The sequence below is a fragment of the Pogona vitticeps genome, chromosome 5 (genome assembly GCF_051106095.1).
Source record: "Pogona vitticeps strain Pit_001003342236 chromosome 5, PviZW2.1, whole genome shotgun sequence".
NCBI classification, from domain to species: Eukaryota; Metazoa; Chordata; class Lepidosauria; order Squamata; family Agamidae; genus Pogona; species Pogona vitticeps.
In genome coordinates, this window is record NC_135787.1 from 193,116,414 (window position 1) to 193,144,182 (window position 27,769).

At 47.6% G+C, this 27,769-nt stretch overlaps 1 protein-coding gene across 1 annotated transcript; it reads right to left on the minus strand.

Moving 5' to 3' along the window:
• Positions 1–8,883: 8,883 nt before the first annotated feature.
• SLC35B4 (solute carrier family 35 member B4) lies at positions 8,884–23,394 on the minus strand. The gene is made up of 10 exons (XM_073002478.2): positions 23,163–23,394; positions 21,808–21,921; positions 20,409–20,511; positions 19,156–19,205; positions 18,281–18,362; positions 16,991–17,057; positions 15,141–15,250; positions 14,723–14,798; positions 13,970–14,045; positions 8,884–12,565 (listed from the first exon to the last, which is right to left on the minus strand). Exons 1-10 carry the CDS (start codon positions 23,237–23,239, stop codon positions 12,307–12,309), a joined length of 1,014 nt encoding a protein of 337 aa, XP_072858579.2. The 5' UTR covers positions 23,240–23,394; the 3' UTR covers positions 8,884–12,306.
• Between the last annotated feature and the right edge of the window lie 4,375 nt (positions 23,395–27,769).

The window sequence follows — 27,769 nt, forward strand, 5'->3', positions numbered from 1 at the left end:
CGTTCATGTCCTGTGCTGTCATTTCCAAGCTTACAGAAGTTCTACGAATTAATGACTTCCAAAACTGCCCGGCTCAGCTCTTGTAAGCTTCAAGACCATGGCTTCCTCTAGTAAGTCAATACATTTCTTGCTCGGTCTTCCTCTTTTCCTTCTGCCTTCAGCTTTCCCTAGCATGATTTAGTGAGTCTTGTCTTCTCCTGATGTGCCTAAAATGCATGGCCTGTTTAAAGATATGATAGCGCTTTTCAAAGACTTGAAAGGATATTCCTACAGAAAAAGGGCAGGATCTGTTCTCAATCATGCCAGAGTGCAAGACCCAGATTGTTGCCAACACTGGAGGCCTTCAAGAGAATTTTAGACCATCATCGGTCAGATCTGCTTTGATTTGGATTCCTGCCTTGAGCAAGGGGTTGGACTGGATGGCCTCACAGGCCCCTTCTGAGGCTCTGGTTTTGTGTTTCTGTGATTCTGTGATGAGTCACTTTTGCTTCTAGGGAGAGTTCAGCCTTGATCTACCACCCCACCTCCTATTTCTATTACTGATGGCCCATAGTACCTCCGAAAGAAGTTTCAACACCACATTTCAATTGAAAATATCTTTTTCTGCCAGCTTTCTTCACTGTCCGGCTTTGACCAGTATATTAGAGTATCAGTGAACCTGGCCTTGTTCTCCAGTGACACATCTTTATGCTTAAGGATCTTTTCTAATTCCTTCATAGGTGTCCTTCCAAATCTGTCTTCTCTTGGGTGGGTGACTGAACTGAAGAGCAGAAAATGGTTCAGAATGCCTGGATAGTTCAGGAGTTCTGTAGGTATCTGGCTGTGAAGCCAGAGGTGTTTAGAGTTTGATTCCCACCACTCCCACTCCATACCTCCTTGACCCAGACTAGACTTGATCCATCAGGTCCCTTCCAGCTTTGCAGTTGGATGATGATGATATACGTGTTGGGAAATGGTTGGGGTAGGTTGGCTGCCCTCCCCAGCCCATGGCTATAGCTCTGGGACCAGCGGCAGCAGGCGTTCCAGCTGTAACGTGGGGCTTTCCTGACTCAACGGAGGCGGCGGCGTTATCACTCAGTAAGTCTTGAAAAAGGACCCATTGAATCATGCTCAGAAAAGTTGAAGGCAGAAGGGAAAGAGGAAGACCTACCAAGAAATGGATTGATTCAGGAAAGGAACCCCATTGTTTAAAGGGCTTTCACAGGAAAGAACAGCAGAGAAGGCCACCTTCTGCTGACCATTTCATGTTTTCTGTTTATTGTAACTATTGGTTCTTCTTCGTGGTCTCTTTGAATGCACACGAATGAGTTTAATCTGCGCTTGCGCAGAGGTCTCCGGAATATTCTAGAACTGAGGTAATCACCACGATGGGTGGACCACGTGTACTTGGGGGGGCGGTCCTAGCGAATGCATGTTTGAGTTCTAGAATATTCCAGAGACGTCTGCGCAAGTGCAGATTAAACCCATTAATGTGAATTCACAGATGACCACTCGAAGAACAAGAGTTACAAGTAAGGAACCTCTCTCTCTCAGTGTTGACAAAGCAGTACTTTTTATTTCCAGCAATCTGTGGAAAATAACCGCCACCTCAAATATTTGAGAACGTTTTAAAATCTTCCAGCTGTAAGCAAAAGGCTTGGGAAGCGGCGGGGTGGGGGTGGAAACTGCCTTCTCTTACTAATTCAGTTCATTTTTTGCTGGTACACAGCTGTGTTTCTTCCCAAAAGGTTGTGGGGAGAGAAAATTCCCTCCTCCTCAATAAACTATTTGCAACAGACCAAATTAATTTTTAAAATATATTTTAAGCAAAATGCACACCATCAGCTGAAGAACCACAGATCCGACAGATTAGTTTTGCTCCTGCAAACATTTCTGGTGAAGCCCCCATCTGGAGAGAAATGCAGCAGGAACATTTTAGTATTTACACATGAGGAAGCTTTTTAGTGGGTTCCCCCCCCCCCAGTCCTGCCCCTTGAGAGGAAAAAAAATCCTTCTGTGGTGATGATGATGTTAAGCTACTTCCATAAAGTATCATCGGAGCCACAATCCCACCCATGCCTCCCTCTGAGAACGTACTCAGAGGTCGGTAAGACTTAACATCTGTGTAGATGTGAATTGGTTTGTGCCAAAAGCCCAGGATCTGTCAGGTTTCAGTGGCTGATCTGGGTGCCCCTTAGGCCAGCATTAATCAACTTCACACCTTCCAAGGTAGGTCTGACCCTCCTCAAAAAGTAGCAGCCCTAGAGCTGGACCAAAGAGTTCCAGCTGAGACATGGATCGGGGCCATGCTGGAGAACAACTGCCTGTAAATCCTGCAATCACCAGGAAATACATCACGCCCGGATGGCTCCGTAAGCAGTCCAAACTGCAACCTATTCCCCCCATACGATTGTCCCCTAAGCCTGTTTCAGCAACAAGAGAAATCCGGGACATGTCAGACGAACCAGTTTATTTTGGTGCAAGCTTTTGTGGATTGCTGCCCATTTTGCCAAACCCAGACACCCTTCCTCTTGGCACCGTTGGCTTTTCTTCTTGGACAGGACAGTAAAGAGACAATGAAATGTACGCAGCCACTGGTAGGAGGCAAAACATACCAGGGATGATTCTTCCATGAAAGACCTTTCCTTTCAACCTGGCTGCACGTACCAGGTTCTTCCACGCAACAATGGCTGCTTTATATCTGCCCTAATACATGATGACAGGCCTCCGTGTTCACACTGGGTGAACCAGTTAAAGTATATGCCAGCTGCTTATTATTTTGTTTGTTTGTTTGATTGTTATTTTGATGTCTTTATGTTATTGCACTTTTACGGATCGTGTTTACCCTGATCTCTAATCTCTTTTTTGAATTTTGCTACTTTTCCTGCATTTTTTTCTTTTTCTTTTTTAAATTCCTAGTATTATGTTATTCTTATGTTGCTCGGTTAGCTGGCCAGAGTAGTTGCTCTGCTACTGGTGGGGCAAGACCAAAATAAATGCTTGGACAGACGGACGGAAGAGGAAGGAAGGAAGGAAGGAAGGAAGGAAGGAAGGAAGGAAGGAAGGAAGGAAGGAAGGAAGGAAGGAAGGAAAGGGAAGGGAAGGGAAGGGAAGGGAAGGGAAGGGAAGGAAAGGAAAGGAAAGGAAAGGAAGGAAGGAAGGGAAGGAAAGGAAGGAAGGAAGGAAGGAAGGAAGGAAGGAAGGAAGGAAGGAAGGAAGGAAGGAAGGAAGGAAGGAAGGGAGGGAGGGAGGGAAGGGAAGGGAAGGGAAGGAAAGGAAGGAAGGAAGGAAGGAAGGAAGGAAGGAAGGAAGGAAGGAAGGAAGGAAGGAAGGAAGGAAGGAAGGAAGGAAGGAAGGAAGGAAGGAAGGAAGGAAGGGAAGGAAAGGAAAGGAAAGGAAGGAAGGAAGGAAGGGAAGGAAGGAAAGGAAGGAAGGAAGGAAGGAAGGAAGGAAGGAAGGAAGGAAGGAAGGGAAGGGAAGGGAAGGGAAGGAAAGGAAGGAAGGAAGGAAGGTAGGAAGGAAGGAAGGAAGGGAAGGAAAGGAAAGGAAGGAAGGGAGGGAAGGAAGGAAGGAAGGGAAGGGAAGGGAAGGGAAGGGAAGGAAAGGAAAGGAAAGGAAGGAAGGAAGGGAAGGAAGGAAAGGAAGGAAGGAAGGAAGGAAGGAAGGAAGGAAGGAAGGAAGGAAGGAAGGGAAGGAAAGGAAGGAAGGAAGGAAGGAAGGGAAGGAAGGAAAGGAAGGAAGGAAGGAAGGAAGGAAGGAAGGAAGGAAGGAAGGAAGGAAGGAAGGAAGGAAGGAAGGAAGGAAGGAAGGAAGGAAGGAAGGAAGGAAGGAAGGAAGGGAAGGGAAGGGAAGGGAAGGGAGGGAAGGAAAGGAAAAGGGAAGAAGGGAAGGAAGGGAAGGGGAAGGGAAGGAAGGGAAGGAAGGAGGAAGGAAGGAAGGGAGGAAGGAAGGAAGGAAAGGAGTGAAGGGAAGGAAGGAAGGGAAGGAAGGAAGGAATGGAAAAGGAAGGGAAGGAAGGAAGGAAGGAAGGAAGGAAGGAAGGAAGGAAGGAAGGAAGGAAGGAAGGAAGGAAGGAAGGAAGGAAGGAAGGAAGGAAGGGGAAGGGAAGGGAAGGGAAGGAAGGTGAGAGGAAGGAAAGGAAAGGAAAGGGAAGGGAAGGGAAGGGAAGGGAAGGAAAGGAAGGAAGTTGGAAGGAAGGAAAGGAAGGAATGGAAGGAAGGAAGGAAGAGGAAGGAAGGAAAGGAAGGAAGGAAGAAAGGAAAGGAAGGAAGGAAGGAAGGAAGGTGGAAGGATAGGGAAGGGAAGGGAAGGGAAGGAAGGAAGGGAAGGAAGGGAAGGGAAGGGAAGGGAAGGAAGGAAGGGAAGGAGAAGGAAGGAAGGAAGGAAAGGAAGGGAAGGAAAGGAAGGAAGGGAAGGAAGGAAGGAAGGAAGGGAAGGGTAAGGGAAGGGAAGGAAGGGAGGAGGGCAAAGGGAAAGGAAGGAAGGGAGGGAAGGGAAGGAAGGAAGGAAGGGAAGGAAGGAAGGAAGGAAGGAAGGAAGGAAGGCAAGGAAGGAACGGGAAGGAAGGGAAGGAAGGAAAGGGAGGAAGGAAGGAAGGAAGGGAAGGAAGGGAAGGGAAGGAAGGAAGGAAAGGAAGGAAGGAAGGGAAGGGACGGAAGGGAAGGAAGGAAGGAAAGGAAGGGAAGGGAAGGGAAGGAAAGGAAGGAAAGGAAAGGAAGGAAGGAAAGGAAGGAAAGGAAGGGAAGGGAAGGGAAGGAAGGGAAGGAAGGAACGGAAGGAAGGAAGGAAGGAAGGAAGGAGAAGGAAGGAAGGAAGGAAGGAAGGAAGGAAGGAAGGAAGGAAGGAAGGAAGGAAGGAAGGAAGGAAGGAAGGAAGGAAGGAAGGGAAGGGAAGGGAAGGGAAGGGAAGGGAAGGAAGGAAGGGAAGGAAGGGAAGGGAAGGAAGGGAAGGGAAGGGAAGGGAAGGCAAAGGAAGGAAGGAAGGAAAGGAAGGGAAGGAAAGGAAGGAAGGAAGGGAAGGAAGGAAGGAAGGAAAGGAAGGAAGGAAGGAAGGAAGGAAGGAAGGAAGGAAGGAAGGAAGGAAGGAAGGAAGGAAGGAAGGAAGGAAGGAAGGAAGGAAGGAAGGAAGGGAAGGGAAGGGAAGGGAAGGAAGGAAGGGAAGGAAGGGAAGGGAGAAGGAAGGAAGGAAGGAAAGGAAGGAAAGGAAGGAAGGAAAGGAAGGAAGGAAGGAAGGAAGGAAGGAAGGAAGGAAGGAAGGAAGGAAGGAAGGAAGGAAGGAAGGGAAGGAAGGAAGGAGGGAAGGGAAGGGAAGGAAGGAAGGGAAGGGAAGGGAAGGGAAGGGAAGGGAAGGGACAGGAAAGGAAGGAAGGAAGGAAGGAAGGAAGGAAGGGAAGGAAGGGAAGGGAAGGAAGGGAAAGGGAAGGGAAGGAAGGGGAAGGGAAGGGAAGGAAGGAAGGAAGGAAGGAAGGAAGGAAGGAAGGAAGGAAGGAAGAAGGAAGGAAGGAAGGAAGGAAAGGAAGGAAGGAAGGGAAGGAAGGAAGGAAGGAAGGAAGGAAGGGAAGGAAGGAAGGAAGGAAGGAAGGAAGGGAAGGGAAGGGAAAGGAAGGAAGGGAAGGAAAGGGGAAGAGAAGGAAGGCAAGGAAGGGAAAGGAAGGAAGGAAGGAAGGAAGGAAGGAAGGAACGGAAGGAAGGAAGAAGGAACGGAAGGAAGGAAGGAAGGAAAGGACAGGAAGGAAGGAAGGAAGGAAGGAAGGAAGGGAAGAGAGGAAGGAAGGAAGGAGGGAAGGGAAGGAAGGGAAGGGAAGGGAAGGGAAGGGAGGAAGGGAAGGAAAGGACAGGAAAGGAAGGAAGGAAGGGGAAGGAAGGGAAGGAAGGAAAGGAGAAGGAAGGGAAGGGAAGGAAGGGAAGGGAAGGAAGGGAAGGGAAGGAAGGAAGGGAAGGAAGGAAGGAAGGGAGGAGGGAGGGAGGGAGGAAGGGAGGGGAAGGAAGGAAAGAAAGGAAAGGAAGGAAGGAAGGAAGGAAGGGAACGGAGAAGGAAGGAAAGGAACGGAAAGGAAGGAAAGGAAGGACAGACGGAAGGAAGGAAGGAAGGAGGGAGGGAAGGAAGGAAGGAAGGAAGGAAAGGAAGGAAGGACAGAAGGAAGGGAAGGAAGGAAGGAGGGAGGAAAGGAAGGAAGGACGGAAAGGAAGGAAAGGAAGGAAGGAACGAAGGAAGGAAGGAAGGAAGGAAGGAAGAGTAAATCAGGTTCATTCTCCCCATGTACCAAATATCTTGGGGGATGAAATCTGTGAGGCCCCCCAAAGAACGATTGGCCTTCGTTTCCTGATTAAACAAACTAAAAATAAAAGTAATTATCTGGTTTTTTCCTCCCCCTCATTATGTTGTTTGATTCGTCGCCCCCACCCCTGCAGCACAATCACCACCTGTACAAACAAAGAGCAAGGAAAAAGCATCTGATTCCAAGGCCAGGGATTTAAAGCCCAAGAGGATTTAAAGTCTCTAGCAACTGAGACGCAGGCATCCGTCTCCTGAGGCTGAGAAGAGATGGAGAGATGCACCAGCTCAGAGCCCCTTGGTGCGGCAGACGGGACTTTTCCGCTGCCCTCTCAAATTAACAGCATCATTGCAGAGGGGGAATGTCCCTTCCCCCCCTCCACACTACCATTCCAACAATTCCCACATTGTCAGCTGGGGAATTCCCTTAAAAAACATTTCCCACGAGGATGATGCGCACACATGCGGGGATGTATAAGCGGAAGCACCCTCTAACAGATCTCTGCCGTTAATGAAAAATAAAACAGGGACACGTCCTGGTTTGCCGCTCGGAACGTGGAACAGAGAAGTCCGACTGCAAAGGGAGATTATTTCTAATGCCGAGTCTCTTGTTCTGCAAGATGGGCAAACACGAGATGCAATAAACTCCCAAGTACTGAAGGCGGCTCTTTCTCTTCCACTGAACAACAGGCATTAAATTTTATCACCTGATGATGATTGTCAAATATTTGCTCCCAAGCCCCAAAGAGGGAAATAAAACGGGAAATAAAACAAAGACGTTCTGTGGAGTCGGGAGGATTCTGAGGATTTAACTGGAATTTCATGTCCTGAAACAAAGGGATCCTAGCAAAGATGACACAACTCTCCAAATGCTACTGAGGACTGTGGTTCTTCTTGTAGTTCCCATTATATGCCGACTTGAACGAGTGATCTTGAAAATGTTCAGTTCTCAACAACTCTGCCCTGCGTGGCTCTTGCAGACTCAAGCCTGTGGCTTCCTTTATGCAGTCCGTCCATCTCGTATTTGGCCTTCCTCTTTTTCCTGCGGCCTTCATTTTCTGATCACGATTGTCTCTTCCATAGAATCCTGCCTTTCTCGTGAGGTGCCTGGAGCAGGACACCCTCAGCTTCAATATTTCTTGCATTCAGGCTCAGTTTGCTCTAGGACCCACAGTAACGCTCTCTATATGGTCTCTATCAGTCTCCTTTGAGACTGATTACGGAAGCTTCAGATGGTCCAGAACATGGCAGCCAGGCTATTAACACGGGTGAAAAGATGTCACCCTATTTCCCCCACCTTGGTCGCCTTACACTGGCTACCTATCGGCTTCTGCATCGATTTCAAGGTGCTAACCTTTACATACAAAGCCCTTAACAGTTTAGGTACCTCGATACCTGGCAGAGCGCCTTCTTCCACCCAGTTCTACCTGTATCACCTGCTCCACTCAGGCCAGGCAGCTGAGGGGCCGAATGGCAAGAGGCCTGGTGGGGAAAAAACCCCGGAAATCGAGCCTTCTTGGTGGTGGCCCCTTGCCTCTGGAATAACTTACCTGCAGAGATTCAGCTGGCCCCCTCGCTGAAGGTCTTCAAGACATGGCTATACAGGCAGGCCTTCCCTATAGCCATCATCTAGCCCAGTGGTTCTTAACCTTTGTTACTCGGATGTTTTTGAGCTGCAACTCCCAGAAGCCCCAGCCAGCACAGTTGGTGGTGAAGGCTTCTGGGAGTTGCAGTCCAAAACTCCTGAGTAACCCAAGGTTAAGAACCAGTGATCTAGCCCATCTCCCCTTTTATTTTATTTTTCTCTCTCTCTTTCTTCTTCGCTTTCTTTCCCCATCTTGGATGCTGTGATTAACTTGTTTACTTTTGTTATATGTAAACTGCCCAGAGTAGACATGTTCTAGATGGGTGGTATATAAATCTAAAAAAATAAAATAAAAATCCCTCTTTCTGGCAGTCCAGGTGACCCACAAAGTTCTCCTCCAGCATCACATTTCAAATGAATCCCTTTTTCCCCTCTCCGCTGTCCAGCTTTTGCACCCATACAAGGTGATCGGAAATATAAGAGCTTTTATTTGCAGATACTGAGGATTGGAAAGGGAAGAAAAAACCAGCACATCCACCCCTCCTCACCAAGGTATGTGCGCTCCAATTCTATAGCCATGCAGGTGGGCTAGAGATCAAGGACTTGAATATCTAAATATTTAACTGGTTCGTGGACAAGGCTGCAGTGTGGGGACACAGTACCTCCCTTTGATGATGAAGAGGTGGGCACGAACTGCTGGTTTGGCGGTTCATGCTGGTTCGTTCAGCAGTCAAACAGGTGTTTGGTGCTTCAAAGCCCCGCCTCCTTTGGCAGGCACCCACTCAGAAGCAGCGTGTCCAGAGGAGGCGGGGCAAGGAAGCCAGGCTGCTGCCTCTGAGTGGGGGCCCCGCCAGAAGTGCCAAAGCACCAGTTAAACGAACAGGCACAAACTGTCAAACCGGTGGTTCGTGGCCCCTCCTCTATGACTCCCTTTTCTCAAGGCTAAGTTTTGAGTTACAAAATACTCAGCCACGTTCCTCTTGTAGACGATATCCTGGGAGGAACAAAGAGACAGAGAAGAGAGCTAAGAAAAACCCGACACAACCTTCCACTGGCCGAAAGCAAAATTATTTATTGAACCGTACAAAAGCTCTCCGTTAACAGTTGGCTCTCCGTACGTCCCTCTTCTGGCCCCGGTTTTGTTCAAGTCAATGATCTTTTCAAGTCTCTTATCAAAGATGTTTCTGTTTCAAAATGTTGGCTAGATCTATACATTTAAAACAATGAAAACCATTTTTTAAAAAACCCACCTTACCTGGCAACCGTGGGAACTACATCCAGGTGGCCAGGGTTGTCTTAAGAACCCGAATTCACACAGAGTTTGGAGGTGGATCAGGGAGGGGGAACCCCCTAAACCCCCCCAGCTCAGTGATGATAGACATGCACCCATCATCCTTCTCAACCTGTCCTGATTCTCCTCATCTATGGAGCCATCTGATCCTTCCTCTGTGTTCACTGCTCTTGGTGACCACAGGCTTTCTCCACCCTGGCAGTCTTGTCTCATTATGCCGTGAATCTGCCCCTACAGGTAAGACCCCAAAGAACCACACCAGCCCTTGTGGCATATGGACAGGGAGGAACCAGTCCCCTCACCGTGGGTCTGGCAACAGAAAGGAACCCAACACAAGCCACATAATACATTCTTTTGCAAATAAACTGTGTGCACCGCAGGCACATTGATTCCAGATAATCCCCAGATTGCATGAGTTGTCCTATAATGAACCAGAACTTCAAGCCAATGGATAGTCAGACGACAGTAGAACCTGCCTACCTACAGTGGTGCCCCGCAAGACGATGTTAATTCGTTCAGCGAAGATAGCTGTCTTGTGAAAACATCATCTTGTGAAATGTGGTTCCCCACTGGAATGCATTGAAATCCGTTTAATGCGTTCCAATGGGGACAAATCGTCGTCGTTTTGTGAAAATCGCCCAAAGAGAAACCGTTTTGTGAAGCGCTGATCAAAATCGCTGTCTTGTGAAAACTGGTCCCGAAAACACCCATTTTGCGAGTCACAGACCTAGCTATCAAAATCGTCGTCTTGTGAAAATCGGTCCCGAAAAAAAAAAACCGTCTTGCGAAGCATGGACAGAAGCATCATATAGCGAAAATCGCCCATAGGAAACACTGCGCTATAGCGATGGCAAAATAGCGCAGTGTTTCCTATGGGCGATATAGCACTATAGTGATCGCAAAAACTCATCGTCATGCGGATGAGTTTTTGCGATTCATCATTTTGTGAGGTAATCGTCTAGCGGGGCACCACTGTACTTTTAAGCCTCCCTGTGGATACTGAAAAATGCAATTATGATAAATGCTAATATAATAGGAAAGGTCATAAACAGCATATGGTTTCTGTCTCCCTCTAGTGGACAGTTCTGGTAACCCCCTTGTTAGAAATCTATATTTCCAGGAAATTTTTATTTAATATTTTTAACAGATTCAGACCATGAATAACTGAATCAGCGGATCTTGAACCTGTGGATGGGGGGGGGGGGTTCCTACTGTACTACAGTGCAGACGAGGGATTTGACCAGTGTACGTGAGAAGAAAAAAACACAGTCCACGAGCCAACATTTTGGCTGTAGGAAATGTGAGGATGGAGAACGGTTACTCCCTTATTTACAGCTTGCTTGTAAACACAACAGTTAGGTATAAACAACACCTGAACGGAGTGAAAAATGTCCCCTTAAAAGGGGATTACATATATAAAAAACAAAAACAAAACATTTTTGCAGAGATACTCAGGAAAAACTAGTTCAAAATACAGAATACCTGGCATATAACCAGAGCTAGAAAACAACACATTGGAGGCTATTCATTGGTTTACTTTCGCATGGACTGGGCGTTCAAGCAACGGATGGAGCTAACATTTCAAAAATATCTGTTGGGAAGGTTTAACGTAAAAGCAATGCCCACCATTTAACGAAGTAATTCCAAGCCCGGGGGGGCAGGGGAGGGATGCATTTTTGAGACGGCAAATTCCCGTGTCCTCGAGGCTCAGAGATTAAAGGGCGGTGTGATCTGAAAGATTAAATACTGGGAGTAACTGCATCAACTTTTAACACTCGAGAGAACACCCATCTCCTCAGGGATGTCCATGAGGCCGATCCAGGACGTTGGCGACCCTACCCGCCTTGGTCAGTCCCCCTAAGTCCCTTCTGCCTCCTGAGGGCTGGCTACTCCTTCGGAGAGACCTACCTTTGAAGACCAAGCTTCTCTGGTAGGCTTGGTCAAAACCTTCTTCAGAAGGCCTGGGGACCAACAGGCTACCACGTGACATCCACGTGCACCTGGACGGTCTCCCTCTTGACCGGGTTTAAGGGGGAACCTTCGCTCCACACACTCTTGACATCCATGATCATGTATATTTCTAAGCATTAGCAACAATGTGTTAAAACTACAAAAATACAAAAACACAACAACCTCATGAACATTCAAATCTGACGCTGGGTCAACCAGAGGAATATCATCCTGACAAGCTTACGACACTTTGAAACAACGGCTCCCAACCTGGGGTCCCCTAAATGTTCTTGGATGGCAACTCCCAAAAACCTTCACCTCCTCGCTGGGCTGGCCAGGATTTCTGGGAGCTGTAGTCCGAGAACGTCAAGTTGGGAAGCATTGTCTTAAAAGCACCAGAAAATACCTCCTAAGAGGCAAGATTCGCCCTTACTGACAAGAACCTAACAATATTTAACCCATGACTTTACTTGACAAAGTCCTATAAATGCCAAGAGCTTTTGGGTAACAGATAAAACTTTGGCAGGCGAGGCATGTCCTTCACCGCCACACTGAGCTTTTCACTCCTAAGAGCCTTACACACACACACACACACACACACGCGCACGCGCACGCACAAACACACACACACACACACCTCTGTGGTACTTCCAGCGCCAGCTCTCCAAATATTGCAATTTGGCCTTACTTTACATTCTTTCTTTTTTTTTTCCAAGATGGCAGCCGTGTCACAAAATGGAGGAAGACGTTCACCCTGGAGGCGAACCACACTGCCTAAACCCCAACAGGGCCATAAATCACACCCATCTTGAATCCCGTTGGGGTGGAGAACTTGTGGCCCTCCAAATGGTCTCTCCCATCATCTCCTGCACTGGCCAGGCTACTTGGGGGGTTGTTGGAAATGGGGAGCTCCCTCAGATCTGGAGGGCCACAAAGGCGCCATCCTTCAGCAAAACCATGGACGGGTTCGCCTTGTGGAAATCCTATTTGTTACCCAGCGGTCAATTTTTAATTTTTTTCCAGTTCCCCATCTCTGGGGGATTTATGTATCTGCTTGGCATAGCCAAGATCAGTCTCTCTCTCTTTTTGTATTACAAAAATCAAACCCGCACTTCCACGAGAAGGGAATCTGCTGCTACTCTGCACCATTGGAAAAAAAAAAAAACGTGATCGGAAAAGGTCCCCAGTTCCGTGGAGGAGCCCTGAGCTTGGCCACGGATCCGTGCCCTCACTCCTGCTTCTTTTCCTCCTCCTCTCTCTTTCGCTTCCGGTCCAGCAGAGGCCCCAGGCTGTTCCACACCTCCGTGTACATCAGAGTCCCCACGAAGACAAATAAGGTGCCGATCCAGTGCCAGACGGTGAAGGGGTTCCGGAAATACAGGATGGAGAAGATGAGGCTGATGAACTTACGCAGGGTCACCACCAGCGTGACCGTGAGGGAGGTGCACTCTGTGGTCAAGATGAACACCCCCCGGATGCACACGTATCTGAGGAAGGCGGCCGAGTTAAGGGGAAAGGACAAGGACAAGAGGTGTAGCAACAGGGATATATGGGCATGGGCGAAGTCTTCGAAGCGATGGGTCAACCGTAGGGATTACAAACAGGGGAAGCTGGCACAGCTCAGTGGGTTGGAGTAACCTGGATGAGGAACCCTGCCAAGGGCTGGACGTCTGAGGACCAACGAGGCACCCTGGAAAAGGGATCAGCCAAGATAAACCACAGTGGCTCCCAACTGTGGGTCCCCAGATGTTCTTGGACTACAGCTCCCCAAAATCCTGGCCAACAGAGCTCATGGTGAAGGCTTCTGGGAGTTGAAGTCCAGGAACATCTGGGTGAATCCAGGTTAGGAACCACTGATCTAGAGAGAGAGAGAGAGTGGCTGTGGCTGATGGGCCACACGCCCTGCCCGATGGTTGGGTGTCTTGCAAAGTTGTCCCAGAGCACCCCCAGAAGAAGGGAACCGGGAAACTACTTGCGTGCTTTACACCTAGGAAACCTTAGCAAGGCGTAGAGGTGGGTAGGAAAAACATGCTTTCTTATGAAAACGAACAAGATCAGGCATGTTCACATTGGTAGGTGTAATATGACTCCAGTATCTCTGTAAAAGATTGGAGTTTGTTTCTAGATTATTGGGGGGGGGGGAAGAACCCCAGCACGACAGGCTTAAGGTACGAATACTAACGAAGTCATAACCTTCCCAACTGAATTTTCCCAGGTGGTTCGAATGAGGATGAAGCCCTGGATCCGGAAAACGACACTTACTGTTCCAGCTGGGTTTGTCTGTACGAGTAGTAGTAGTAGTAGTAGTAGTAGTAACAACAACAACAACAACAACAACAATTATTATTATTATTATTATTATTATTATTATTATTATTATTATTATTATTATTATTATTATTATTATTATTATTAGTGTGTCGTCAAGTTAATTCTGGCTTATGATAACCCTTTTCAGGGTTTTCTACGTAAAGGGAACTCAGCCACCTTGGGTCCTTTTAAAGAGCAAAGTGGGAAAAATATTTAAAATAAATAAATAATTTTTTAAAAAAATATATAAAGGAAACAGTTCCCCATTCTCCTATTTTGCTTAAAACAAAAATATTATAAATACGTACGTGGTTTCCCATTCCTTTCTCCTGGGGGCAACCTAGGGCTGTCTAAGGTCATGCTGGTTGGCTCCCCTCCCCCAGGAGGCACAGAGGGGAATCGAACTCCCAACCTCTGGCTCCCTGGCCAGAGACCTAACCCACTGAGCTATGCAGTCGGTTTCCAGGGACACACATAAAACAAATTTAAAAGCCATTACTTTTTTCATGATTTCCAGGCGAGCCAGGAAGTTTCAGCCAGCTCAAGCAAACATTGGCCGGACGGAGGTTCAGGAAGGATACTGAGTGATGATGTTCATGAGGAGGTAGAACCACATGATGGGCATGCTGAGTCCGAGAACTGGGATCTGGAACGGGTCTGCAAAATACGAGAGGCAGAGAGAAGGGAGGGACTCTTTGACAGCCCCGTCTCTCTGCAAAGTGCAGGGGAGCCCCGAGTCCAGGCGCCTCCCTCGCTTCCTCTTCAACCCACCCTGCCCTGAAAGGGTTCCCTGATCAGGAGAAAGGTGGCCTCTAAAGTAAACCAATACAAAAGAATAGAAACGCTCGCTGGTTGCACCCATGGGCTTCCTCTACGTTCCAAGAAGGAAAGAAGGGAACTCAACCTAGTGGTATAACTCTAAGGAATCTATACCCTAATTTTCTTCCAGTTAGCTCAAGGTGGGTCTTCTCTCTCCTCACTCTGGTTTATCAACGCAACGACCGTGTGGGGTAGGACACACCAGGAGTGGCCCAAAGACACCCAGGGAGGGTCTCCTACCGCTCGGCTTAGGCTAATGTTTCCCGACCAAACATCCCCCAGATATATTCGGCCCCAGCTCCCAAAATGCCTCACTCTGTACGAGTTGGGAAATGCAGGTTCAGTGGGACCCCCACATCTGAAAACCGTGGACAGCAGTGAACGCTTTACATAGCATGTTAAAAGAAATCCAGAAAAAAAACAACCAACCCAACCCAACCATTATAAATACGTAAGCGGTTCATCAACCAACCAACCAACCTACCTACCCTACCCAACCCAACCCAACCACTTACCAGACTGGTTGAAGAGCAATGCGTGCCTGTAAATGTCCGGAGCCAGGAGCAGGAAACCCGGAAGGGGGAGTGCGTGCTGTCAGAAAAACCGGAGGCAAAGACTTTAGAAGGGGATGCCCTGTGGAGAATCTACACAGGTCTGAGGAACTGCCCGTGTTTCCGTGTTTCTCATGAACCCAACCACCTTGCGAAGGCTCCTTCAGAATAGGGCCCAGACGCAGTGGCCTACTGGCCACAGAATTCTAGAAGTGCTCCGACTCCCAAGCAATGCAGGAAGCCCCAAAGCTGGAGAATCCCACAAGGATGTTCACTCCACTTTGGGATTATTTATTTATTGTTGAGCCCAAAGCCCTTGAAGGGGGGGGGGGAGGAAGACCACTCCACGTCAGCCTGAAAAGGTTGCCGGAGGGTGGCTTACGTTGTAGAAGAGGGCTTCCTTGGAGTGTTTCCCGAACTTCTGGTAGAGGGTCTCCTGGAAGATGCCCATCCGGGCCGACATGAGGAGAGCGAAGGTCAGCGCTCCAAGACCTGTGAGAGAAACGGCAGCATGAGGGGGCTTTGCTCTCAGCCTCTGGTGTTCTGGGATGAGCCCTCAAAAGAGTGGCAAAGACCAGTAGTCCACTTCCCCTGTGGCTAGCAAAAACAAACATTGGCCTCCGTATTGGTGGAGACCGTTGTGATGATGATGATGATGAGTTAGAAGCTCAAGAAGCTCTTCTTTGCCTCACTTCACACTCACAACAAGCCCATGAGGTAGAGTCAGGGTAAGAGACAAAGAGCAAATGGTTGGAACAACTCCCAGTCAATTTTGGTGGGATTAGAACATGTTCCTCCCAAATCCCAAATTCAGTCATCCCACGGCTATCCCAAACAGCTCTCACTTTTAAAACCGTAAGGCCCTGTGGCACCTTGTTCACTATCCTCCATGTGACATACAATTCCTGGAACAGAATTACACACAGGAGGAAGAAAGAACTACATATCTCCTATGCTGCAGCAGATAGAGTCACAGAGTTGGAAGAGACCACGGAGGCCATCCAGTCCAGCCCCCCGCCATGCGGGAACATCCATCCAAGCACTCCCGACAGATGGGCATCCAGCCTCTGCTTAAAAAACTCCAAAGAAGGAGACTCCAACACCCATCAAGGCAGCCTCTTCCACTGCCGGTCAGCTCTGGCCGTCAGTTCTTTCTAACGTTCAGATGGAATCTCTTTTCCTGTAGTCCTGTAGCAGGCTGTGCACAGCACCCACCAGCCAGCACCAGTGACATCACAAACCCACACGCAGCTCCTGAATGACTAGACAGCTTTTTAAAAATATATATATATTCCCTAAACAAAGGAGCATGCAAAGATTCTAGTGAGTAAGTGTTGAAGGCGGACTTATTTAAAGGCAGAGAGCTTAAACAGACATTAAGGAAGAAGGGAACAGGTGACGGATGAGTCAGTTCATCTCGCTAACTCTTTGTGAAGGACGTAAAAAATACAGGCTTGTCCCGTAAGAGAAAAGGTTTCACTTAACTTTGGGGAGACAAGAATCTGATGGTGCAGGATCAATCCCTGGTCCATTTAGCCCAGGTATTGTCAACTCTTGTTGGCAGAAAAGGGCCTCTCTAATTTCAGGCAATATTCTTCTTACCCTACCTGCAGATTCCTCTGATCCCCCAGGGTCTCCCGTCCAACTACTAACCAGGCCTGACTCTGCTTAGCTTCCAGGATCAGATACAATCAGTTCTTTCAAATGGCAAGGGGTGATATATTTGTTTCCATCCTGCTTTATGCAACATTTGAAATATAGCTGTAAAAGCAATTCTGATTAGAGTTTTCTTCACAGTTTGAGTGCCATTTCGGTGCAGGAGACAGTCGTAGACTTACGGACTGTCTGGGAATTTATTCAGGCTTGCAAATAACCCCACAAAAGTTACTAGTCCACAAGAAGCGTCACTACCCATTGTCAACACATTCACAGGCACGTTGCTCGTGGCGTAACACAAAAATTAGGCCTTTTGTAGAATTTTTACAGCTGGGCCACGGGAGGAGGTCCTTGCTCCCCTCGGATGACCGGGCAAGGGTCAGAAGCCTATTTGCAGATCGTTTTTAAAAAGAAGAAGAAAGCCATTTTTAAAAACAAGCAGCAGAGAAAAAATAATGTAAGGAAGGGAAGTACGAGGGTTGCAACGTCCCAAGTGAAGGTCAATCAGTGCTATCCACACGAGGTACGGCTGCAAAAGGATAGCAATGGCTTGAGCGTAGTGGAGAAATTACTGACCCAGCAGCCACCAGAGGAAGGCAGAAATGCTCTCTTCTCCTCGTTCGCTGGTGCTTCGCATGGAGCTCTAAAAGAGGAAAGAACACGACAAGGAGAATGTCAGCTGCCATAAGCTTCACAACTTGGAAAATCCTGTTTCAGCAAGACCACCATTTTATTTATATTTATTTATTTATTTCCTACCAATGTATCGGAGAGGGAAGGATGGAAAGAGAGACCAGAGTCAATACATCTCCTGCATTTTCAGCCAGCTGAAGGGGACTCTTTATTCTCCTCTGGAATCTGGAAAGGCCTTTCGTTCCATCGGCCAAGAGCCTTAATCATCCCCCCCTCCACAAATATGGTGAATACTTTTAGAGGCCGACCGCCATGGAAGGTGCTTTTCCGAACTGCCTCCAGTCTGTTGCACTCCTCAAGGTAGCTGACTCCAAACCCCATCATCCCCATTCATCACTGCCTGAGCTGAGGAAGAAACTGAAGATCTGGGTCATCTATTCTCAAAAACAGCTGAAACGTAAGGGGTATTTTAAAAAAAATGATTTACCACAAATTCTCCACCTTCTCCTTAAAAGCAGGCAATCTTTTTAATCACAGACATCAAAGGAGTTGGAGAAACTTAAATGTTTAAACAAAGAGGTGGGAAACAGTTAATGGAGGGGTGTGTGTGTGTGAATCCTCTTGTGCTAGCTGATCTGGCTGGTGTAAAAAAATAATAATCAAGGGCCAGCAGAGGTGAAATAAAATTGGTTTGGGGGGCTGGTTTCTTCCTGCAGGCCATCATTTTCCCATCCAAGCCACAAGGTATGGTTGGGGAGCTTTTAGAACCTCGCAGGCTGCCTTTAGAAGGTTGAACTGGGAGGGACCTTTCTGGCCTGGGGTGACTGTCAATCTATTGAGCACTGGCCAATCGTTCCCTTCTGCCTCAGGATTCAAAAGAAGCCCCACCCCTCTGCTGAGAGTTCTATTTTCCTCCTCTTTCGCCTGCTGACCAGTTAGGAGGTTCGTTGTTTGCTGTTATCTGTTTCCAACTGTAAGGAATGAAACAGTTCTACTACAAATGTCACTCCGGCTTTATTGAAAATATTCTCTTCCGTGGATCTCTGTAATTCCACGGTGTATCAAAAGGAACATTAGCCAAACATTGAAAAACTCTGCAGTAGGCCTCCTTTCGGGTCTTCTCTCTCTGGGAACTGGATGCGAGTTCTGATTCTGGTTCATACACAGGGGAAAAAGGTGTCATGCAGTTACTGATATCTGGGAAAAGAGAGTAGGGAGCAGGACCGTACTTACCACTTCTTTTGCAGACATAAAGGTGCATGTGAAGATTCCCAGGGAGACCAAGGCGATGGAGGTGTATTTGTACACTGTATACCTGTGTGACAAGAGGAGAGGGAGAGGTTCAGCCGGCCCAGAGCAGACCATATAACAGGGGTCCCCAACCCCTGGTCTGCGGCCCCGTACCAGTCTGAGGGCTTCCTTGAACTGGGCCGCGGACATGGATCTCCGCCCCCTCCCGCATGCACGCACGGTGGGCGTGTCGCGCTCTCGGACAAAAACACTAGGTTGGAGTAGCACAAAAGAGAGAAGGAGTAATGGTCAGCAACTAGAAACCCTTAGCATTAACTGGAGCTGCCTTTGGCCCACTGTGTCCTCGGCGTCTTTTAAGCAGCGCTACTGAGCCGCAAAGAGCTCCCCCGTCTGGAGAAAAGGGAGGCGATTTGTCTCCCCTTGCTGCCCGACCCGTAAAAAATGCCTTTCGTTCAGACACACTAAGGGCGACCCGTTCAGCTCTGCTATTTTAAAATGAGCTAAACGAGCCTTAGACTAACAGGAAGGTATAAACACATCTCTGTAGATATGGAGGCGGGGAAGCCCTTGTCCAGCCACCATTCCTGGAGGATCAGGGGGAGAAGGTGAGAACCTGGCTTTTTGATGTCCCCCTTCAATAAGAACTTGAAAAGGTTATTTCTTTGGGCCACGACTCCCAGCATCTCCAAGCTAGCATAAGTCTGGGAACTGTAAATCAAATAACGATTATTTCTACCCTCTGCCTCTGCGATGCAAATCCTGTGTTTGTGGATCAGCCAGCAGGGGGAGACAAAGTAGGGCAAGGGACCCTTGACTCGCCTCTCGACTCACCTATGGTGAAATGAAGCGAGACTCACCTTTTCTTCAGAATGATGATGCCCAGAGCCATGTTGGCTATCAGAGAGCCCTGAAAAGGAAGGTGGGCCCATCAGAGAGGAAGGGGAAAGAAGCAAAACAACAACAACCACAACAACAACAACAACAAGGGCTTTTTAACAGTGTCCAAGAGCTAACAAAATGCCAGAAATTACGTCCAACGGAAAGGGTGCAAATAATGAATTTGTATGTTAGAAGGACCTGGGGGTGCAATGCATCCATCAGAAGGAGGCACATTGCGACCCCTCTGGGTGGTCTCCTTCAACAGTGGATCGGGTGCCCCCATTTTGGGTTCAAGATTTTATCCTCACTGAGAAAAAAAAGGCCCCGGATCACCATTTGACTCTCCCCACAAGAATGAATGGCACAATTTATTTATTCATTTAGTTCCATTCATAGACTGCCTTTTCTCCAATAAAGGAAGCCAAGGTAGCTTGGTTCATAATGTTTATTTATTCATTTAATAATGATAATGTTTACTGCAGTCATATGACCCCTACAGAAATTTATTTATTTATTTTAAAAAATTACACCCTTAAAAAGGACCCAAATCGGCTTACATCATTAAAACACACTATTTAAAAGCTAAAATCACTACGTATATGGATATTTAAAAGAACCCAACAAACACCATAACAAAAACATTAAACAAAACCAATACAAAACACAAAGCAGCAAGGCACAACAATCCATTTAAAAACCTCTCTCAGACAGCCAGTCACTCAGGGAAAGCCCGCCTGAAGAGAAATTTGCTTGCTTGTGGAAGGATGACAAAGATGGGGCCAGCCTGGCCCCCAGTGGGAGGGAGTTCCAGAGTCTGGGAGCAGCCACCGAGAAGGCCCCTCTCCTGTGTTTTCACCAAGCACACCTGTGAGGCTGGCAGGATTGAGAGAAAACCCTTCCCTGATGATCTTCGTGCCCAGGAAGGCTCATGCAGGGAGACACAGTCCTTGAGCCATTTAGAGCTTCATAGGTCCAAACCAGGAAAAAACAATTAAAACTATAATAATAACTAAATCTACCTTAAACCATTAAAAGCATTAAAAGCAAGCCATGACGAGCAATGAGATCCACAAGCGTCTAGTTCACAAGGACTCAAAACAATGAGAATCATATTCCCTTCTGTCAAGCACTATCTTGGTTTTTGCGCCTAGAGCGCGCACCGGAGCATGGAGGGATACTGACCCGAACAGGTCATCACACAGAGGGAGAGACGGTCTAAGGCAGGACTCACCGATCTAAATATCATGTGCAACGGCATGGCTATGTTCAGGTTAAGGGCGTAGTTGTTCACCACACTGACTGTGAAGAACATGGCCACCATGATCAGGTAGTACCTGGAAAGAAAACCACACAATGTTGGCCGGTAAAGGCAGTGGGACGCATTTCATGAAAACTCTCAAACTGGAAATGTTCTGGGGATTATGTTTTTTCAGTGCCCTAAAGCAACTCAAATTAGATTTTTAGTTCATTCATTTTACCCTTATTTAGTAAACAAAATGTTTTTTGGGGGGAGGAAAAAAGACCATGTCAATTCTATTGGCTTTATAATTCTTTTTTAGCAGTAGCCCAACATAGTAGGGTGTTACAAATAAATTGGTTGGCTTTGCTCAGGCATGATATAATTCTAATTTTGGTTTTCGATTCGGTAGATATTGTAAAGATTCCAAGTCTCCAGTTGGGCTTGTACTGGGCTGCTAGCCGTCCTGTTCACACTAAATGTTACCAATGTATTACTATCGGAAAATAAAGTGCGGGGGGGGGAGCCATTTATTGACAGGAAAACCAAACCAGGCACAGGAGAATATGTAAGTTATATCTTAACTCAGGCTGGGACAATTTCTTTTGGGCGATAACTCTTAAAATCTCCAATTTAGCAGAGCTAGTAGCCCTGTCAGCTTACAGGTTCTAGATATTACAATCCCAAAAAGTAACTTTTGCAAGTGCTAAGGAGAGGTACACTCTGGGAATCGTAGTGCAAATGCTACATTTGCAAGCTCTGGTCTTCAAAAAAAGGAAGGCAAATTTATCCAGAAAGTGAGGAGTTCATTGATCCACTACTAGCCGGCCCACGGCTCAGAGGAAAGCGCTGAGCCCTTCGCCAAGACCAACTTTGGAAAAGTTCATTTCAGTTTATTTCTAGAGGTGTGAAGGCCTGGAAAAAAAATTGGGTGAATTTTTGGTGTGGAGAGGGACTTCTGGGGAGGAAAATTGACTTTTTCCTGATTTTTGATGGGTTTTTTTTCTCATTTCCAAACCCTCCCCCCTCAGATTATGGGGAAATGGATTATAGCACGTTTTATTCAAAATGCTGGGCATGTCTAAAAACAGGGAAAAAAGTTCCATTTGTGGCTTCAACATTTCTGGAAATTCCTCATCTCCTTCTGATAAGATTTTACAAAAACATTTCTTCCTTTCTTTATATTTATACATCTGAACATCGGGGGGGGGTTCAACTCAACAGGTTTTTCCTACCCCCTACTTTCTGGCTGCCCCTGCCATGATGGGCAGTAGGATGATGGCAAGGCCACGATGAACAGAAGGGAGCAAAACTAACAAGGAAGGGATCTGGATCCAAGCAGGGGAGACCCATCCCACTCAGTTTAGTGGGTTCCCATTTTAGAAGTGCGTACTTGATCGGGAGAACTGGCCGTTTCCTTCCAAAGTTGGCCTCGAAGACGAATCCTTCTGCGGCTATGAAAAAAAACTGGGCAAATGTTACTAAATTCCCACATCCTGGAAATTCCCTGTGTTTGAGAGAAGGGAGGGGAAAAAAACAGAGGAAGAATGTAATGAGAAATCACAATTGAGGATCAGAGAACTGTAGAATGATGGCGTCAGAAGGGGGCCTCGAAGGCCATCCAGTCCAACCCCCTGGCTCAAAGTACGGATCCACATCAAATCAGATCTGACAGAAGGTTGCGCAGTTTTCTCTTGGACGCCTCCCGCCTTGGAGCGCTCACCGCCTCCCGAAGTCATGGGCTCCGTGTCGTACTGCTCTAACCATTGAGAAGTTTTTTTTTCCTGAGATTCCGCCGAAATCTGGTTTTCCGTTGCTTGAGCCCATGGTTGCGAGTCCTACACTGGGGGAGGATTGAGAACGGATCCTGCCCTTCCTCTAAACGGCAGCCTTTCAAGTATTGGAGAAGTGCTACTCTAGAATCATGGAAGTTGGAAGAGGACCTATAAAGCCATCGAGTCCAACCCTCTGCTCCAGGCAGGGATTCAAGTCAAAGGATACTTGCCAGGTATCTGTCTAGATTTCTCTCGAAGGACTCCAGGGCTGGAGCGCTCAACGCCTCTCGAGGTCAATGGTTTCCGTTGTCGTACTGCTCTAACAGTTAGGAAGTTTTTTCCTGACATCCATCCTAAATCGGGCTTCCTGTCGCTTGAAACCATCCTTACCTGTCCTGCATCCTGGGATGATCCAAGATCCTGTCCCTCCTCTGTAGGACTGCCTTTCGGATATTTGAAAAGTGCTACCCTACCTCTCAGGCACACCCAACCCTGTTCATTCATTCAACCTCTCTCTCTCTCTCTCTCTCTCTCTCTCTCTCTCTCTCTCTCTCTCTCTCTCTCTCTCTCACACACACACACACACACACACACACACACACACACACACACACACACACACACACACACACACACACACACACACACACACACACACACACACACACACACACGTGTGGGCCCTCTCACCTGTCCAGGTGCGCCTCTCCTCTTCCCACTGTCTGGTTGGCTCTTTCAAAGCTTGGAAATATTACCTTTTTTGGGGGGGGGGGCTACAACTCCCACTATCCCCCGCAGCCGGCTTGGGGATTGTGGGACTTGTAGTCCCCCCAAAAAAGGGCGGGGGATTTTAATGTTCCTAACCCCCTCCTCCTGCCTGCTCTCCCAATCCCCGAAGCAGATCCTGGTTCCCGGCTCCTTATTATGCAACCATCCCCACCCCCACCCCACCCCGCCATCATCCTCCTCCCACCTGACCAGAAGCTCCAGGAAGACCACGTTGCTGCAACACCCGCCGAAGACCAGCCCGACCGCCAACCCGGGATGCATTCCGACGAGACGGCCCCGCGGGACCCGTGTCTAGCGCGGCCAGCCGCTTCCCAAGCCCGCCACTCTGCCGCCGGTCAAGCCGGTTTCCCGGCGCGTTTTTCCTGACGGGGCCGCTTCCCTTCCGCCCGGGCGCCCGGCGGGTAGTTCCCGGCCCTCTCCCTCCCCATGCCATCCTATGGCTCGCCCTCGCCGCGCGGACTACGACTCCCAGAAACCCACGCGCCGCGCGCCGGGCCTTGTGACACGTGGCCGCCTCCGCCTGCGGCCCGGCGAGCGGCTGCTCCCCAAGGGCCTTCTGGGAGTTGTAGTTTAGCCGGGCCATAGCAACGGGCTGCAAACAGGGAGGGAGTTGGTTGCTAAGACGCCAACCTGACGGGGTTGTCTATTAATTGCAGCAGGTCAATTGGCTTCTGCCTTAATTATTCTTAGTTCTCAGCCCAATTTCACACACACCCATTATTTTTGGCTCCTTTTTCAAATGCACGCCAAAGGAAAGCCATTGCAAGATCCCTGGGTAGGAACTGCCCCGGGGTCCTTTTAAGGAGAAAGGCGGGGTAAAAATATTTTGAATAAATCCATTTAAATCAAGAAACCGTAGCCCCATGCTCCACCTTTGCAAGTCCCTGGTTGCACTGCTTGTGTATTCCGTCTGCACCCTGATTCCAGCTAGAGCAGCGGTTCTCCTACTGGGATTCACCCAGATGTTGCAATTCCCAGAAGCCTTCACCACCAGCTGTGCTGGCTGGCATTTCTGGGAATTGCAGTCCTCAACCCCTGGGTTGGGAACCACGGCTCTATAGGTTTGTCTATTTACTGCATGTATACATTTATACACATCAGGCTTTTCCTCCAGGCCACATCCAGGGCTTGCTTGCTTCTCTGTTTTGTCCTCATTCAATTCTTTTTTAAAAAAGGTGTATGAATGTGGGATGTTGTGCTTCTGTACCCGTGAATCTAAACAGCAGGAAACGGCCCGATATTGCTGCACGGTATCATACCCGCGTTGCCGGCGTGGAAAAAAGATGTCAGGCTGGACTTTGCAAAAGGCAGCCTGGATGTTGACCATACCTGTGGCAAGCGGTCAAGACGGTCTGCAATGCCATCAAGAGGCTTGGCTGTTTCCTTATTAAAAATGAATAAAAATGAATTTGGGATAAGGGGGAAAAAAGGCTAGACTCCATTACAAGCCAGGACTTCTGACGAGGCAGAATGGTTGCAACTAAGACATCAGATGGAAATGCATCCACCCCTCGTCAAGGAGTAATGACCACATGAGCAGAAGAGAAGGGTCGTATCATTTTAGAGCGGCAGAGGAGACACTGTGAGGAATTGAACTCCCAACCTCAGGCAGTAGAGGCGGGAAGGGGATCATTCACAGACAGCAGCAGCAGCACTTCAAGATAACTTTTGGTAGTACTATGCAGAAGGCAAGAGTAAACCATTGCCGAACTCTTCTTTAAAAACCCTATGACAATACAGTCCAAAATGGAATAAGAGATAGTGCTGGAAGATGAAACTCCCAGGTCATGGAAGAATGACCTCCAAAGAGGAGGAGGAAGACAGATAAACATAGAAATCTCCTTAGCCAAAAAAGTTCCTTTTTAAGCTGCAGTTCCCAGAATCCCCCAGATCCTTACTTTTTTTTTTTTTTTTTTTTTAACATCTCCTTTCCATTACAAGAGAGCATTCAAGGTAGCTTACAGAGTTTTTTAAAGATAAAAGATAAAACCAACTTTAACCAAAACCATAATAAAATAATCTAAATCCACTTCACTGTAATAGATCAGAGTATTTTAACAGGTAGCCGAGCATGGTTCCTGGTTTCTTTCCATCATGTGCTTCCTGGCATCTGTTAAAAGATCTATGTGAACATTGGGGGGAAATTCAACTTAACAGGTTTTTCCTACCTTGGGGTTGAACTGGGGACGTTCCAAGTGCCCAGCATGGATTTGGCCGTTTCCCTTTGAACTCCCTCGGGTCAGCCAGCGTAAGGCAGGCAAAATAATGCACTGGGTGGGATTCTGGGCAGATCTGGTCCATTGACTTTAAGACTTGGGTGATTAAAGCGTCTCACAGTCCACTGATGAAAAACAAAGAACCAAGCGCGGAGTTATGCTTTGGAGCATCCCGGTGCACCCGGCACTTATTTAGCACCAATTCTTTATGCCGGAATGATGGGATCTCTCCCCTTTCCTTAGCACTCACAACCTGAAGGTCTGCCCTTGCTTCTTCCCCGCTTCATCTCATCATAAAAGGGCTGTCCCTCAACCATCAAACAAATGGCTGCTTTTGAACTGCTTTTGCTGAAGAATTAAAAACGAGAAGAATTGACAGAGGAAGGATGTTGTCCTATAGGAATGCTGCACGGCTGCACATTTTGACGTCGGCTTTTCTGGAAGGAGAAGCCAGAATAAATGGGACTGGATGGCCTTATAGGGCCCTTCCAACGTCGTGATTCTACGGTTCTGCAAATTCAGGGATGTCTTTGATTTGCGGCTCAGCATTTGTTTGTTTGTTGAGGAGTTAGGAATGTTGAGATTGCATCAATGCACTCTTCCAAGGAATGATGGTGCTTGATACGGTTAGGACATGACAGGAAGGAATAACGGAGTTGGAAGGGGGCCTCTAAGGCCATCCAGTCCAGCCTCCCTGCTCAAGGCAGGAATCCGAATCAAAGCAGATCTGCCAGGTAGTCGTCTAAATTTCTCTTGAAGGCCTCGAGCACTGGAGCACTCACCACCTCTCAAAGTTATGGGTTCCGTTGTCGTACTGCTCTTAACCGTTAGGATGTTTTTCCTGATATTCATCCGAAACCTTTTTTTTTTTCAGTCTTTCTTCCTAGGGCTTGGTTTTGAGTCCCCTAATCATCCTTCTTGCCTTCCTCTGAACTTGTCAGCATCCTTCTTGAAGTATAGTGCCCCAAACTCAACACAGTACTCAAGATGTGGCGTAACTAGTGCAGAATAGAGGGGGACTAGTACTTCACTCCACGGATGGCGAAGGGGCTTGAGTCATTCAGAGAAGCGATGGGCTATGCCGTGCAGGGACACCCAAGACAGACAGGTCATAGTGGAGAGTTCCGACTAAACGCGATCCACCTGGAGCAGGAGCTGGCAATGCCACTCCAGTATCTTTGCCAAGAACGCCCCATGATCAGAAACAAAAGGCTAAAAGATATGACGGTGGAAGATGAGTCCCTCAGGTCAGAAGGCGTCTAACATGCTACTGAGGAAGAGCGGAGGACAAGTACAAGTAACTCCAGAGCTAATGAAGTGGTTGGTCCAAAGCCGAAAGGACGCTCAGCTGTGGATGTGCCTGGAAGTGAAAGGAAAGTCCAATGCTGCAAAGAAAAATACTGCATAGGAACCTGGAATGTAAGATCTATGAACCTTGGGAAGCTGGATGTGGTCAAACAGGAGATGGCAAGAATAAACATCGACATCCTGGGCATCAGTGAACTAAAATGGACAGGAATGGGCGAATTCAGCTCAGATGATTATCATATCTACTATTGTGGGCAAGAATCCCGTAGAAGGAATGGAGTAGCCCTCATAGTCAACAAAAGAGTGGGAAAAGCTGTAATGGGATACAATCTCAAAAATGATAGAATGATGTCAATACGAATCCAAGGCAGACTTTTCAACATCAGAGTTGTCCAAGTTTCTGCACCAAAGACCGATGCTGAAGAGGCTGAGATTGACCAATTCTATGAAGATTTACAACACCTTCTAGAACTGACACCAAAGAAAGATGTTCTTCTCATTCTAGGGGATTTGAAGGCTAAGGTAGGGAGTCAAGAGATAAAAGGAACAACAGGGAAGTTTGGCCTTGGAGTTCAAAACGAAGCAGGGCAAAGGCTAATAGAGTTTTGTCAAGAGAACAAGCTGGTCATCACAAACACTCTTTTCCAACGACATTAGAGGTGACTCTACACATGGACATCACCAGATGGGCAATACATGATGTTGTCTGCCATCATCCTCATCATCCCTATGCCCCTTGCAAGAAAGGTTTCCCACCCCTACTGGAAATAATAGTGATCGTCATTGAAGAAGCTGCCTAGAGTGGTCCATCAAATAAATAAAATAAAATAAATAAATAAATAAATAAGAAGTGGACCAAAATCTGCTCCATTCAGGATTTGGAAAAGTTATATTTTTGGAGAATAGTTCACCACACTATATAGTGTTTTGGGAACTGTAGTTCAAAAAAGTAACTTTTCTTTCCATGAGTTCAATTGGCAAAGCATGCACTTTTCAAGCCTAGCTCAGTCTGACTAAATTCAAGTGCCTCTGTGGGGTCTGACTTTCCCGTCTTCAGAGTCTGGCGTATTCTTCTGCAGTGTCTCCTTCTGTCCGATTACTGATACCGAGGCATCAGCTTGCCATCACTGGGGGATCTCTGCCTCTTTTTGCCTTGGCCCGTCCGACATCGGGTAACCTCACCGATTCCAGAAAGGAAAAAGCAAACCCACAATTCAGATGGTTGATCATAAGAGAAAAAGCACTCAAACTAGTTTAGATGCTTCTT

Bases quoted from the DNA above. Each gene is read 5' to 3' on its own strand.
- SLC35B4 (XM_073002478.2), bottom strand. From the start codon at position 23,239: ATGCATCCCGGGTTGGCGGTCGGGCTGGTCTTCGGCGGGTGTTGCAGC. The intron at 18,363-19,155 runs GTGAGTCTCGCT...CTTGTCACACAG, and splicing joins ATCATCATTCTGAAGAAAAG to GTATACAGTGTACAAATACA. The intron at 15,251-16,990 runs GTCAGTAATTTC...TTTCTCTCACAG, and splicing joins CTTCCTCTGGTGGCTGCTGG to GTCTTGGAGCGCTGACCTTC.